Source organism: Bombyx mori, chromosome 17, assembly GCF_030269925.1.
Source record: "Bombyx mori chromosome 17, ASM3026992v2".
NCBI lineage: Eukaryota > Metazoa > Arthropoda > Insecta > Lepidoptera > Bombycidae > Bombyx > Bombyx mori.
The window spans coordinates 1,869,565-1,885,340 of record NC_085123.1 but is presented as its reverse complement, the minus strand read 5'-3'; the positions used below and the strand labels follow the sequence as shown (position 1 = coordinate 1,885,340).

Below are 15,776 nucleotides of genomic sequence, written 5' to 3'. Positions count from 1 at the left end.
GCGACGATACCGTGTCTAAGCCAAGTCATTTGTATAAAGCATTGTCATGGTACCATGACCAACACCATGCTATATTTACCTCTGTTTTTATGAACCGAGTTTTTTTTCTTCGTTCCGAAACTTTTCTTTCGATTAGAATTTCCGTGTTCAGATCTTAACGAAGACACCTCCTCTTGCAGCTCACAGCATTTCTCTTTCAGGCATTTTTCCAAGGATAAAAGTATACCTTTTTCTTCTTGCAGGATCTGTAATTAAATATTTATTGCTGTTGTAATTCTTTTTGTACCAATTTATTTATTGTGGGTTCACGAAAAACGTTAGTGAATCCTGAAATTGTTACGTGAGTTTTGTGTTACAAATTGCAGGTTAGGATAGAGATTGAAAGTCTCTTTCTCACAAAGCTAGGGTTGGTATATCATTATAGACAACATTGACTTCATTTTTCAGTATATTATGTACACTATTTTAGATCATTTGTAACATGCCTATTTCATATGATTTCTATTTTTTATTAGTTTATTAGCTGTATTTAGATTTATCTATACTAATATATAATCAACAGTGGTTCTTACGGATGTTCCTTTATAACTATTGAACCATGCATCCGACTGACTTGAAACTTGGTAACCATGTAGAAATACATGTGCTTAATGGATAGGCTAATATTTATATGAGTGTTGGACTCCCTAATAATAATGACAATAAATAATAAGGTTAATTTTAAATGCGCAGCAAAGTGGGCGAGTACGGCTAGTCTTTTTATGTGACTGTTAAAAGTCAATAAACAGTCGGAACAAAAAAAAATAGCCCGTCTGTATTCTGTAGTTGCTGTCAAAGAGGTCCACTACTAGACATAGGCCTTCCTCAAGATTCGCCCAAATGACTGGTTCTGCGCAGCCCAAATCCAGCGGCGGTCTCCGTCAATTTTTTTAGCATTTCGTGGGTCCACCTCGTGAAGGCCTATCTACGTTACGCCTTACAGGGCGTGGTCGCTGTTCGAAACTTTTCGGCCCCAGTGGCCATCTATTCTTCGCCCACTGCCACTTTAACGTCGCAATCCTTCGGACTACGTCAGTTTTTTTTTTTTTTTCCTAGTAATCTGATAGCCTTGAGAGGCTATATCAGCGTAACCTTACCTAGTAGGTGAGCTCACGGGGCTCAAACCTGACGACGTTGCTAACACGAACCCTAGTAAGAGCCGTGCTTCGCAGAATCTACCACCGGATCGGAAACGCGACCCACTGAGAAGATCCGGCGAGAAACTCAGTGGGCTGTGTCTGAGGGTTACTTTACTCGTCGAGCCCTTCGTCGCAAGCGACGGGTTCGACCAGAACGATGACCGCTACGTCAGTACGTAGTTGGTTCTTCTGCGAAACACCTTAGGGGTCATCCATAAATTACGTGGGGGGGAGGGTATCACAAAAATGTGACAACCTGTGACAAGGACGGGGGAGGGGTTCAATAGTCCTAAAGTTCGTGTGACGTAATTTATGGTTGGCCCCTTATTCCTGATTCGATTTCGCAGGGAAACTCCGAGCATAGCCCTCTCTCTATTGTTCCTTTATTTAATGATGATTGATTGAGAACGAACAATAAGTGGAGCGGCTAACGGTTTATAAATTTAATTAGTAATGTAATTATTTAATGATTGTTTTTTAGGACATTTTTTATATTGGTATGTGGTCATTTAACGGTTCGATATTAGATCTCAACCTTAACTCTCTTCTCGAGCAAGTCCAGCTTGTATCTAAGAGCGTCTTTCTCCTTTTGAGCTACGTTCGCTTTTTCGCTTAGTATGTCAATATCTATCAATTGTTTTTCGTATGCTTCAATTTCCTTCGATATTAGGTCATTGGGAGTTTGAAGTTTCGCTGCCATCTGGAATGGAAGTAAATCTAAAGTTATTATTGAATAATATCTAGACACACACACCCACACACACACACACACACACACACACACACACACACACACACACGCACACACACACACACACACACACACAGAGAGAGAGAGAGAGAGAGAAAGGGGGAGAGAGTAACTTTACAGATCACAGAAAAGCACACATCTAGCAAAGAAAGCCCGTTTTTATGGCTTTAAGAAGCAAATGAGCACACGACCCACGTGATGGTGCGTGGATGTCGTCGCTCAAAGACATCAGCAATGCCAGGCAACAGTAGCAGGTTCCTCCATTCTTTCGTAATGTTTATTCAGAATAAAGAAAATGGCAGTTGCATATTATTATGAATAATCACGTTATATTATTCTAATAAATTATATACAAAAACATTGAAAGAAAAAAAACAACTCACCTTCTTCAGAGTGACGATATCAAAACCGGCCTGCTCCAATTCGGCCTGGATGTACAACTTCCTCTGAGGAGTCGGAGTGCTGATCAGCAGTCCATTGATGAAGGCTAACCCGGCTGCCTGAAGTTCACCAGAGCCTCCAGTGCTCTGCAGCATTCCGACTAAAAACCTGAAGCGGACCGGCTCTCCGTAACGAAGACGCAACGTGGATAGGGCTTCGGATATCATGCTGTGGCCATTTGCTGGAGGGTAGCAGGCTTTTGTTAGGAGCTGGGGAAGATCAAGGCAACAGTAGAAAATTGATTATTCTAACGCAAAAATACTGGGGGTAGGACCTCTTGTGAGTTCGCACGGGTAGGTACCACCACCCCGCTTATTTCTGCCGTGAAGCAGCGTGGCCTAAAGGATAAGACGTCCGGTGCATTCATATATAGCGATGCACCGGTGTTCGAATCCCGCGGGCGGGTACCAATTTTTCTAATGAAATACGTACTTAACAATTGTTCACGATTGACTTCCACGGTGAAGGAATAACATTGTGTAATAAAAATCAAACCCGCAAAATTATAATTTGCGTAATTACTGGTGGTAGGATCTCTTGTGAGTCCGCACGGGTAGATACCACCACCCTGCCTATTTCTGCCGTGAAGCAGTAATGCGTTTCGGTTTGAAGGGTGGGGCAGCCGTTGTAACTATACTGAGATCTTAGAACTTATATCTCAAAGTGTGCGGCGCATTTACGTTGTGGATGTCTACGGGTTTCAGTAACCACTTAACATCAGGTGGGCTGTGAGCTCGTCCACACATCTAGGCAATAAAAAAAATGTTTCGGTTTGAAGGGTGGAGCAGCCGTTATAACTATAATGAGACCTTAGAACTTATATCTCAAGGTGGGTGGCCCATTTACGTTGTAGATGTTTATGGGCTCTAGTAACCACTTAACACTAGGTGGGCTGTGAGCTCGTCCACCCATCTAAGCGATAAAAAAAAAAAACTTTAGAGACACTGGTCTCATGGGGCGATGCAAAAAAACGTTACCTGCAATGCCAATATCCTGGATTTGTTAACAGTAGACATAATGCAGACTGTCAGAGTATAAGCTCCGTTGGGGCCTGCCACGAGTCTCCTGACGCCGTCAGGGTATCGATGGCAGCAACTCCATAGACACTGTCTGCGGGTAAAGGACCAAACGTTTATATTAGTATTTTATTTATTTATTCAACTTTATGCACAAAGGTACAATGGCGGACTTAACGCCTGAGGCATTCCCTACCGAGCAACCAAGGGTGGTGTAGAGAGTTCTGTGGTAGGTGCATTTGTTTTTGTGAAAGTAAGAAAATATTAAATATAATAATAAATATAAACATTAATACGCTTTTGTTAGCTTCCAAGTATGTAGTATGTAACGGAATCTTTGAACATGATTTTGTCCCCCTTCAAAACGTCGGATTAACTCGAAATTCGACATACTTATCAAGGACCGATGACAATTCAATATTTTAAACAGACCCATTATTTACTTTCGGCAGTCAAAACAACAAATTCATTTTAGCGCCTTCTTTTTTTCACTTAGCAAACTGGAAACTGTTGTATTTGCCTGAATGTAGGTACATTAATTAAATAATTTATGATAGCCATGCATATAGCATGAATGAAATATATAGCAGCAATTCTACAATAAGGACTTCGGTTCCTGTCTTACCCATAGACACAGCCCACTGAGTTTCTCGCCGGAACTTCTCAGTGGGTTGCGATTCCGATCCAGTGCTAGATTCTGCGAAGCACTGCTCTTGCTAGGTCTAGTGTTAGCAAATTCTCTCAGGTTGAGCCCGTGAGTTTACCTACCCGTCCGGGCGTAGCTGGAATAGCCTCATAAACTACTAGTGAATAGATAGGAGAAAAAAAGATTCCTTTGCCCAAAGAGCTCTAATGCCGGGAGTACTTACAAGCACGCCAGTTCATCCAGCAGTGGCCGTCTCCTCACAGCCGGAGGTCCTCTAGCTCCCTCTCCGGACTGACTGAGCTGAATGTTCCGCAGCAGCTCCAGAAGCAGACTGACCCCATCTAGAGGCTCACAGGCGAACTCCTGGACGAAACTGCGAACAATGAAAGCGAATTTAGCGGTGACCAATAAACTTGTGTTTTCGTAGTGTGGTGGGTTTCATAGGAAAGGTACATATGCATAGGCAGATCATGTCGAATCGTTGTGATCGGATATTTTTTTTTTAAATCTCTGATAAGCTTGAGAGGCTATATCAGCGTAAGTGTAAGTGAGCTCTCGGGGCTCAAACCGGAAATGTTGCTAACATTGGCCCTAGCAAGAGCCGCGCTTCGCAGAATATACCACCGGATCGGAAACGCGACCCACTGAGAAGATCCGGCAAGAAACTCAGTGGGCTGTATCTAAGATAAATAAAGTCAACCGCCCATTCTATTGTCAAGTGTAAATTTTTGGATTTTGATAATGCATCCGACTTGAGAATCTCATCTTGAGGTCAGTTAAAAATAAATACTTTATTACCGGTCGTGTTGTGAATGCAAACATAATATCTAAAAAGTTATGCTTACTGAACAAAAGTGTGGTCCGGAAAAGGGCTAAATACGTTTAATCGCAAAACTTTGATTACACAAAAAAGAACAAAAAAAAGGCATAAACAAAATAAACTCCATTACAAACGAGAGCTGGTTGGTATCTTTACAATTTCCAAGTAAGTGTTGCCGTGTAATTTGAAGACAAAAAAAATAAACGCGACTACAGGATTCAGAGGAGTGGTTAGAGTAATTTAAGAAAGTGTTATTCGTTTGGCCACGAAGTGAATGAGAATATAGTGTCTTTAAACATAATTATTGATGGTTGTAGAAATAAATGGTTGTAGAGCAGACGCTCGTACAGTTTGCCTAAGGACATGAGGAGGCTGATCGGGCGGTAACTCGTCAGATGATTTGTCGATTTATTGGGTTTATGTATGCCGATAACGTTTGCTTCTTTCCACACCGCGGGAAAGTTCGTCATAGCGGCATTGAAAATAGTTGCAAACGTCAGGACGAATTGGGCGGGTACAAGCTTAATAGATATGCCGTCGGGACTGGAGGTCTTACGAGGACATATAAGTATTTGATTAGTCTTTAACTTCCATCAGGATAACGGGTGGTAACGTGTCTGAGGGTGGTAAGAAAGATCTGTTCTCGAGTGTTGGGGTCCGCGGATTGATTGTTGGGGGTGCACTGGGTTTGCAATGTGCTTTGCTTTTTCGTCGTCATCGAACGCCGCGTGTCGGCCTGAGGGGCCTACGAGGGGGGGCGTGATTACTAACTGCATTCGATTTAAGAGTCTGAGCTAAGCATTTGTATAATAAATTCTATCCTGACGGCCGACGCAGCGATAATTAAATCAAGCTGACGGTGTTTCTAATGATTTCACTGTATTTATTCAAAAACTTTCGTTATAGTACATATGTATATAAAAATTGTTACAAACACAAACCATAATTATCAACAATTTTTATTTTTAGTAAAAAGGTGAGCGTGCAACTTGGCGCACGTGAAAGAAGTGAATCTTCTTTTGCGGTTTGTAGTATTATGGTTTTCTTCATTTTTCATCCTTAAACCAAATTTCTCTTGTAATAGGGAATGCTGTGTATAAGAGAAACCTTTTCACAATTTATTTAAATTTTAATTCATATAATAATAGAAAAAAATAATTAAATCCTTCATTACAAATACAATAAGATAGTTGATATGTTACTGCCATCTACAGGAGCAATGAGGAACGAATAAAAAGCCATCTAGTTGCCGATGCCCGTAAACAAAATGTGTGAGAAAGGCTGACGCTTGCTCCCTCTCTTCACGGTCGAGTGGTTTGCGAGAAGATCTATTATCTCACCCTCACTCGTCCTAAGTTGTATCTTTTCTCTCTAACCGTAAAGAATCTGTCGCGAGTTAAATTTTGCTTTCTCAGCACCTAAAGAAGCTTCACTTCAATAATATACAAAACAGAGAAGACCACTGAGCTTAGTCTGCTAGTTCAGTTCAGGACTGGCATTTCTTGAGACCGGAGAGTATTTGTTTTACCTTTTAGTAAGCATACTCAATGACAATGAAATGATTTTGAATTTTTTTTTATTGCCCTCGTAGGCAGACAAGCATACGGCCTACCTGATGGTGAGTGGTCACCGTCGCCCATGGACTTCAGCAATGCCAGGGGCAGAGCCAAGCCGCTGTCTACATATGCTGCTTAAATATACCCGTAGGTTTTAAGCTTCAGTTCATTCGACTAGGAAAGCACAGTTGAAATTATGGTAGATCGCCCCCGCTTCCTCTTGTGCTCGTGGCCCGCGTTAAAATCGCGCGAAACGCAAAGTTGAAATGACGACAGCTCCGTAATAAGGGTTTTTATGTGCAATTTCTTTTTTATCATTTTTCGCAAACGTATAGCTTCTACGAAAACATTTAGGGTAAAATTTTGACTGATTTTAGGAATGGAAATGAACAATTTTTACTGGTGGTAGGACCTCTTGTGAGTCCGCACGGCTAGGTACCACCACCCTGCCTATTTCTGCCGTGAAGCAGTAACGCGTTTCGGTTTGAAGGGTGGGGCGGCCGTTGTAGCCATACTGAGATCTTAGAACTTATATTTCAAGGTGGGTGGCGCGTTTACGTTGTAGATGTCTATGGGCTCCAGTAACCATTTAACACCAGATGGGCTGTGAGCTCGTCCACTCATAAAAACAAATTATATGTATTGATCATTCAGATTGAAATTTCATGTAAGTAAATAGTCTTGTTTATTTAAATCAATTCTGTTGTTCTTACTGTCTCAAAGCAGTATTCATGCTATGACAAAAGTCTCGATAAAGCGTTGGGTGTTTGGCGAGCTTGTCTCTTAGTGTATCCCAATCTACTATATTGATTTAATGTCTCAACTTGATGTGCTCAGATCACAGTTATTATTATCCGTTCAGATTGGTGAACAAACTCACGACCTGGTATTTAACGGTGAACCAAGCTCATGGGCATTACAACTTAAATGTCCTCCTGAACCTCTCTTTGAGGCCTGAGGTCGTAGTCTCAACGACTGTTCTCTTCAAACCGGAACCCATTGTTGTTTTGCGATAGCATGATAGGTATTGTATTGGTATTTAAAGAAATTGCTCTAATAATGCCAATTAAAGAGTTTATTGAGTTTTGTGTAATTGAAGAATTTTAATGTCGTTAATAAAATCGAACAAAATATTTTCATCTATATTTAGCAGGTAGGCTATTAGAGGCTTACTATAGTCTACAAAATTGTTGAAAGCGAAACAGAGGTGTTGAATTCATAAGCTTTAACGACGACAAACTTAATTTGTTTTTTTTTTGTCCTTTTATTCGTTTTGTGTTGGCAATCCAGCCGACAAAGATTCCAGATTTGTTTTCCTGCCTAATGTCAGAGTAGTCTAGCGAGGGGAGTTATGTTAGCTTTACCGAACGTTTAGGCAAGTTCACTTTGTTAACACAACCTAAAGAAGACCATATGTTTCACGTGAAACTCATGTTCCGTTGCCATCGTATACCTAAAGACCCCTGATCAGACCAACGTTCTGTGGCTGGAGGGATAAGCGAAGACCGGCTAGATGGCGCCACCAACTCTTACTAGGCCGGTTCAGAACCAATTATATAGCGGTTCATCCGGTCACCGTCCTCGTCGAACCCGTCGCTTGCGACGAAGGGCTCGACGAGCGAATTAACCCACAGACACAGCCTACTGAGTTTCTCGCCGGATCTTCTCAGTGGGTCGCGATTCCGATCTGGAGGTAGATTCTGCGAAGCACTACTCTTGCTAGGGTCAGTGTTAGCAACACTCCGGTTTGAGCCCCGTGAGCTCACCTACACACGTTAGGGTGAAGCTGAAATAGCCTCTCAAGGCTATCAGCATAGGTAGGAATAAAAAGCGGTTCAATAATGTAAATTTCAAACAGCTCAACCATGAGAGAGAAGACAACCACTGGAGCAATTACACGACACTTTTTTAGTAATGCCTCAATTTTCCGTGGCGTTCGTTTATCACGGAGTGAGTTTTACCAATCTTAGTATATAATATTATTTTCTGAAACCATCTTTTAGTAAAATACCAGTGACATCCCTACTAATATTTCCACTGGGCTACCTTTGTATATATATATATTTTTTTTATAGTACAAGGCAATCAATAATGTTATACTTCGTAATCAAAGAAGTGACATTTAAAGTTATGTCCTTCTTCAAACGAGGCTTGTGGAGAGTACTTAACGGTAGACAGCGGCTTGGTTTTGCCCATGGCATTGCTGAAGTCCATGGGCGACGGTAACCGCTCGCCATTAGGTGGACCATATGCTCGCCTGTTTACATGGGCAATAATTTTTTTTAAAGCGTATAATATTCTTTTAAGTTACTCTGAAACATTTACTGTATACCCTATATCATTATTCTATTAGTAACATGACAATTCTTAATATACAAGTTCTCAACAAATGAGTTTTCAATGTAAATAAAGACTAGACGATGACCGAGCTTTGCTCGTTTTTTTTTTAATAACGCCATCTAGTTGTGTCTTTAAAGCGGTCAGTTGCCCTCAATTAAGAAAAAATAGTATTATTATTCGCCAATAGATGTCGGGAAGAGTTGATTATTGAAAATACGACTAAAACAACATTTTCTGAAAATAAATCGTAGTTAGATCGATTTATCGCCCCCGAAATCCCCTGTATACTAAATTTTATGAAAATCGTTGGAGCCGTTTCCGAGATTCAGATTATATAATTATATATTAATATACAAGAATTGCTCGTATAAAGGTATAAGATTTTTTTTAAAATAACCTACTTTCGAATTCGTTTCATCCGCTCATAGCTTGCGCCACACTACTTCAATGATATTTTATGAACGGCTTAACGATTTATAGTGGGTAATTTTATATGGAAATCGTGTTTTAAATCGCTATCAACGTTTACCTTGGGAAGGAAAGTCTCAGATCGGCGCGTAGTTTCACTAGTAACTCGCTCGGGGAACCGAATTGGCGTAGACTCATTTCCTCGCCCAGACTCATGCTTGGGTTTCTGTAAATAAAAAAAAAGCACTTATCAGGTCACGTATATGCACATAATATATGAGGCCCGAAGTATTTATTAATTATTATTTAGATCTTTCCTTTTATTCTCTCTAATGTAACTCTTATTTTGATTAATTGGAATTAAGTATGCCGTATTTATTGGGTACAGCTTAGAGTGAATTCCATCACACTCCCAGAGACATGCGATCAAAGCCTCGATTGTGTGGTATAAAGAAGCGAAACCATTAAAACTTTAACATGATGATATTTACACCTGTGAATTTATAATATGCTCTTCCTGCCCAGATCAAATGGCAGATCGCAGTCCGTGAATCGCATAGTTCCCATTTTTGATACCCACGGGAAGCGAGTTTTACAATATGTCCCTACCCATAGCAAATGATCGATGGTAGTACGTGTATCCTATAGTCTCCATTTACCAGAAACCCACGAGAAGCGATATGGCACCAAATTTGCTTAATAACCGTTCTTATTTGGTGATCTTACGCGTTGGCTATTTTTTTTTTATTGCTTAAATGGGTGGACGAGCTCACATCCCACCTGGTGTTAAGTGGTGACTGGAGCCCATAGACATCTACACCGTAAATGCGCTACCCACCTTGAGATATAAGTTCTAAGGTCTCAAGTATAGTTACGACGGCTGCCCCCCGGAATTGCTTTTCAAAACTTGTTTATAATTCAAAGCCTTCATCATAATCGGTTGCTCTTGGGAGAGCAGTCGTGGTCATGTGGAATTCTTGCTTATTAAAGCCTTGACAGATGATTTCTATAGTTTGCGAACCGAGGCCAACAACAAGTTTCTCGATAGACTCTGCTGGCCGTCGCGATGACTGTTGACGACAACCTTTGAGAGATATTTATTCCTTTTAGGATCGAGGCGCTGGTGCAATGCTCAGTCCAAGATATACGGAGCACCTTCTCCAGCACCGCATTTCTAATGCACATTTTACTGGTGGTAGGACCTCTTGTGAGTCCGCGCGGATGGGTACCACCGCCCTGCCTATTTCTGCCGTGAAGCTGTAATGCGTTTCGGTTTGAAGAGTGGGGCAGCCGTTGTAATTTACTTGAGACCTTAGAACTTATATCTCAAGGTGGGTGGCGCATTTACGTTGTAGATGTCTATGGGCTCCAGTAACCACTTAACACCAGGTGGGCTGTGAGCTCGTCCACCCATCTCAACAATAAAAAATAAATAAAACATCGATCCTTCTTCTTTCTCTTTATCTCAAAGCCTTAAATTGCCCTAAATATGGATATGTCCAATCAGTTACCTGAAGTCTTTTCTGTTCGGGTTCGGTAGAGTTCTGGATTTATTCATCTCCTGGGTAGCGTCGACTTCATAGAGCGACGCGGCGCCGGCCTTCTTGCCCCACTTCTTCAGTGAGGTCGCGTAGTCCTCAGGATTGTACACCGGTGGCCTCTGCTTATCCTAAAAAAATGTTTTTTTAATTATTATTTTTATTGCCGTGTAGGCAGACGAGCATACGGCCCACTTGATGGTGAGTGGTTACCGTCGCTCATGGATGTCAGCAATGCCAGGGGCAGAGCCAAGCCGCTGCCTACCGTTAGCCAAGCCGCTGCCTACCGTTCGCCAAGCCGCTGCCTACCGTTAGCCAAGCCGCTGCCTACCGTTGTAAAGTTCATCATCATCATCATCATTTCAGCCTATCGCCGTCCACTGCTGAACATAGGCCTCTCCAATAGATTTCCAGTGCGACCGGTCCATTGCCACCTGCATCCAACGAGACCCAGCGCTTTTTACTAGGTCGTCGGTCCATCTAGTAGGTGGCCGTCCCACACTGCGCTTGCCAGTACGTGGTCGCCACTCCAGGATCTTTCTGCCCCATCGACCGTCCTCTCTTCGTGCTATGTGGCCGGCCCATTGCCACTTCAGTTCACTAATTCTACGGGCTATGTCAGCAACCTTCGTTCTTCTACGGATCTCCTCATTTCGGATTCGATCACGTAGAGAAATGCCGAGCATAGCCCTCTCCATAGCTCGCTGCGCGACTTTGAGCCTTCTAAAAAGATCCCTAGTGAAGCACCACGTCTCCGAGCCGTAAGTCATCACTGGTAACACACATTGGTTGTACACCTTTGTCTTAAGGCACTGAGGTATTTTGGACGAGAAGACGTTGTGCAGTTTACCGAACGCTGCCCAGCCGAGTTGGATCCGTCTACTGACCTCTCTCTCAAAGTTGGACCTACCTAATCGGACTGCCTGTCCTAGGTATATATATTCGTCAACAACTTCAAGAGTAGAGCTCCCAACAGTAACTATGGTGGGTGCAATATGGACATTGTACATGATTTTTGTTTTGTCCATGTTCATTTTAAGACCCACTTGTTGAGAAACCCTACTGAGGTCACCGAGCATACGCCCTAAATCTTCCAGCGACTCTGCCATGACCACGATGTCATCGGCAAACCGAAGATGAGTGATGTATTCGCCGTTAATATTGATGCCAAGTCCTTGCCATTCCAGAAGCTTGAAGGAATCCTCCAGAGCAGTGATAAACAGTTTCGGAGATATCACATCTCCCTGTCTCACTCCTCTCTTTACAGGGATTTCCTTCGTGCAATGCTCCTGTACTCGGACTGACATGGTGGCGTTATTATACAAACACTTCAATACTTCGATGTACCGGTGGTCAATACGGCACCGCTGGAGAGATCTAAGGACCGCCCATGTTTCGATGGAATCAAAGGCTTTCTCATAGTCCACAAACGCTAAGCATAATGGCCGATTGTACTCTTCGGTCTTCTGTACAATCTGCCGCAGCGTATGTATGTGGTCTATGGTACTGTAGCCTTTTCGGAAACCGGCTTGTTCGGTAGGCTGGAAGTCATCAAACCTGCGTTCGAGACGCTTCGTGATGACTCTTGAGAACAGCTTGTAGACATGGCTCAGCAGTGCTATGGGCCTATAGTTCTTCAATAAGGTTTTGTCACCTTTTTTGAAGAACAGGGTCACAACACCCCTGTTCCATGCCTGTGGCGGTTTTCCATCGAGCAAAGAGGAATTGAAGAGCTTCTGAAGGACTTTCAGTACCGGCGTCCCGCCCGCTTTCAGAAGCTCCGTAGTAATTCCATCCTCGCCCGGTGCCTTGTTATTCTTAAGCTGTTTGAGAGCCATCCTAATCTCGTACAGGCTGATGTCCGGGATGTCTTCGGTGTAGTGTCGGGTTAGCTTGGCTCTAGGGTCTGCAGCTAAACCTTGCGGTTCAGCTGAGACCGAGGTAAACAGCTGCCCGTAGAACCTCTCTATCTCCCGCAGGACCTCTGACTTATTCGACGTTACACGTCCATCTTCGGTCTTCAGCTTCGTCAGCTGGCTTTGCCCAATAGAAGCGTCTCTTGCGAACACTTTAGAGCCTTGGTTTCGCTCAATCGTCTCTTTGATACGCTGAGTATTAAAGGAGCGTAGGTCGTGTCGCAAGGACTTCATGATATGTCTATTGAGTTGCCTATATGACTCAGTGTCCTCCGAAGTTTGGAGCGTCATCAAACGTCGACTAGCCATGAGGTTTCGGGTGCGGTCGGATAGTTTCTGAGGTCTATTCTTACGGTGGGTTTTGAAAAATTTGGACCCTACCGTACGGACAGTCTCTACCAGCCTGCTGTTTACATCGTCCACTGATGCGCAGCTGTTTAGCCATTCGAAGCGATTAGCCAATTCGAGTTGAAAGCTCTCGGGGTTTTGGATTTGTGCATTCGACGGTCGAAGCGTTGACTTCATCAGACGCGATCTTTCCAGTCTGACATTGATATTCAACATGCCTCTGACGATTCGGTGATCACTTCCTGTTTTAACACTGTTGATCACAGAGACATCGTTGAATATCTGTCTGTTGGTGCTCATGATGAAGTCAATTTCATTTCTTGTTACACCGTCGGGACTCAACCAGGTCCATTTCCGTTGTGGTGGCTTCTTGAAGAAAGAATTCATCATAAAGAGTCCTTCCTTCTCCATAAAGTCCGCCAGCATCTGTCCTCTGGGATTCCGCTGCCCAAATCCAAATGGCCCCACTTTCAACTCATCATCGCCTCTACGGCCCAGTTTTGCATTGAAATCTCCCATAACAACGGTAAAATGTGATTGGGAGTTACGTATGGCCCTACTAATGTCCTCATACGTAGCTTCCACTTCATCGTCTGGATGTGACGTCGATGGGGCGTATACCTGTACAATCTTCAGCGAATACCGCTTTGAGATTTTGAGGACAAGGTATACTACCCTACTCGACACACTTTCGATGGCCACAATGTTGTTTATGAGAGATTTGTGGACGATAAACCCAACACCACCTTGGGACTTCTGTTCTCCCTCCCGGTAGTAGAACAAGTGGCCGGACTGTAAGGTTTTCGTATCCTCCCCCTCTCTTCGGATCTCCGATAAACCAATAACGTCCCAGCGCAACTTGTTCATTTCTTCTTCCAGCTCTATTAGCTTCTCGTCCAACCTCAAAGTGCGCACGTTGTATGTCACCAGGGCCAGTTGTCGTTGTGAAGGGGGGTGGTAGCCGGATCTCTGCCGGGGATTCTTAGCACCCCTTGCCCCGCCGTTACCATGGCCGCTACCGTAACCAGGAATAGCGGGGCCGCCGGGGACTAGGGGCCTGGTTCTGCGGTGTGTAATCATTTTGGAGGTTAATTAGCCTACTGGTACCACGCTGGCTAGACGGGTTGGTACAGGGTTTAATTTCGAGTTTTCCTTCTCTCACACTAGTAAATATTGTGTGTTATGCTTTCCCTTTTGTCGCCTCTTACGACTCCCCTGGAATGGTAATGGGGGTGGTGACAAAAGTATTCTAATGCCGTCACCACACGGCTGGCGGCGTACGGCGGTTGTAAAGTTAAAAACTGCAAACGTGACCAGGAAAACTGTAAAATATTCGAAACGACGGAAATTCGAAGTCGTCGTGGCCTAAAGGATAAGACGCCCGGTGCATTCGTATGTAGCGATGCACCGGTGTTCGAATCCCGCAGGCGGGTACCAATTTTCCTAATGAAATACGTACTTAAGTAATGTTCACGATTGACTTCCACGGTAAAGGAATAACATCGTGTAATAAAAATCAAACCCGCAAAATTATAATTTGCGTAATTACTGGTAGTATGACCTATTGTGGGTCCGCACGGGTAAGTACCAGCACTCCGCCAATTTCTGCCGTGAAGCAGTAATGCGTTTCGGTTTGAAGGGTGCGGCAGCCGTTGTAACTATACTTGAGACCTTAGAACTTATATCTCCAGGTGGGTGGCGCATATACGTTGTAGATGTCTATGGGCTCCAGTAACCACTTAAAACCTAGTGGTGATATTTTAATCATTTTTAAAAAAGGTTTTTGGAAGAAAGAGTAACTACTTAAAGAGCCTTTAAGCCTACAGCAGTCTGGTTCATTTGCTTATTGTTTAAGAAGTCAATTCTTATTCTTCTCAGCCGATTGCGTTCACGTATTATTTGTGGTAAATAAACCTCTTTTATACAAAATGTGCGACTTGCATCTTCTAATTACTTCAGTTCCAGTATGAGCTTTTCGAATGGGGAATATCGTTGTTCCTTGAGTTAGCTTCTACAAAGCCGCTGTCTGCATAATTTGGCTAAGGATTAGCACAGGATAATTTTAAAGTTTTGGAGTAGATGCTTAATAAAATACAATTGTATTACAAATCATTCATTAATCATTCTGACAGCATAAATCAAATCAAATCAAATCAAATCAAAAAATTTTTATTCAACATAAATGAAAGTACATACTTGTTGAACGTCAAAAGAACTACCGCCAATTCACAAGAACTAGCCTCCGTCCTGAGAAGAATTGGCAAGAAACTCAGCGGGCATGTTTTCTTTTTTTTTTTTTTTTTTTAATAAATTGTTATTTATTAATTTTTTAATATTACATTTTTTTTTTAAATATGAGTTTTTTACAATGAGTATTATAACGTAACAATTACTACAATATTGAAATGCCCGGAGCGAGTTCTATATCTTTTCATAACCTTATTCTAGTTCTTGTGGTTCGTTACTAACATATCCTCAATGAGATCTCACAGAAAGTATCACACAGCGGCTACAAATACACAATGCACAGTCAAGTGAATGCCAAACGCATTTGTAATGGAGCTTATTCGTGTAAAAATACAATTCAATGCAACGGTTATGACTCTCACGATACGTACTTCTAATTAACAGCGCGCGGTGCCAATTGAAGCGTGAATTAATTCATTTTGTATGGTTTAATGTGAGCGTTCGACGAATGAGAACATAGTTAGTATTAGTTAGTTACCTGGTCCTTGAAATTCACTGCCATATTATTTGTAACTTCGAGTGTGAAGTCTCCTGATTCTCTAAATTAGAATCCATAATAAATGCTTGTTCG

General features: G+C 42.5%; 1 protein-coding gene across 4 annotated transcripts in view; it reads right to left on the bottom strand.

The window, feature by feature from the left end:
* LOC105841728 (uncharacterized) overlaps positions 1 to 15,776 on the bottom strand; it is a 134,455-nt gene that overhangs the window by 3,156 nt on the left and 115,523 nt on the right. For all 4 annotated transcript variants that reach the window (XM_021348237.3, XM_062673243.1, XM_012690978.4 and 1 more), the window contains 7 exons: positions 10,668 to 10,825; positions 9,278 to 9,382; positions 4,256 to 4,405; positions 3,348 to 3,480; positions 2,313 to 2,579; positions 1,714 to 1,878; positions 80 to 245 (listed from right to left, as the gene is read on the bottom strand). In XM_021348237.3, the coding sequence (XP_021203912.2) occupies positions 80 to 245; positions 1,714 to 1,878; positions 2,313 to 2,579; positions 3,348 to 3,480; positions 4,256 to 4,405; positions 9,278 to 9,382; positions 10,668 to 10,825 (1,144 nt within the window). The remainder of the gene's footprint in view (positions 1 to 79; positions 246 to 1,713; positions 1,879 to 2,312; positions 2,580 to 3,347; positions 3,481 to 4,255; positions 4,406 to 9,277; positions 9,383 to 10,667; positions 10,826 to 15,776) is intronic.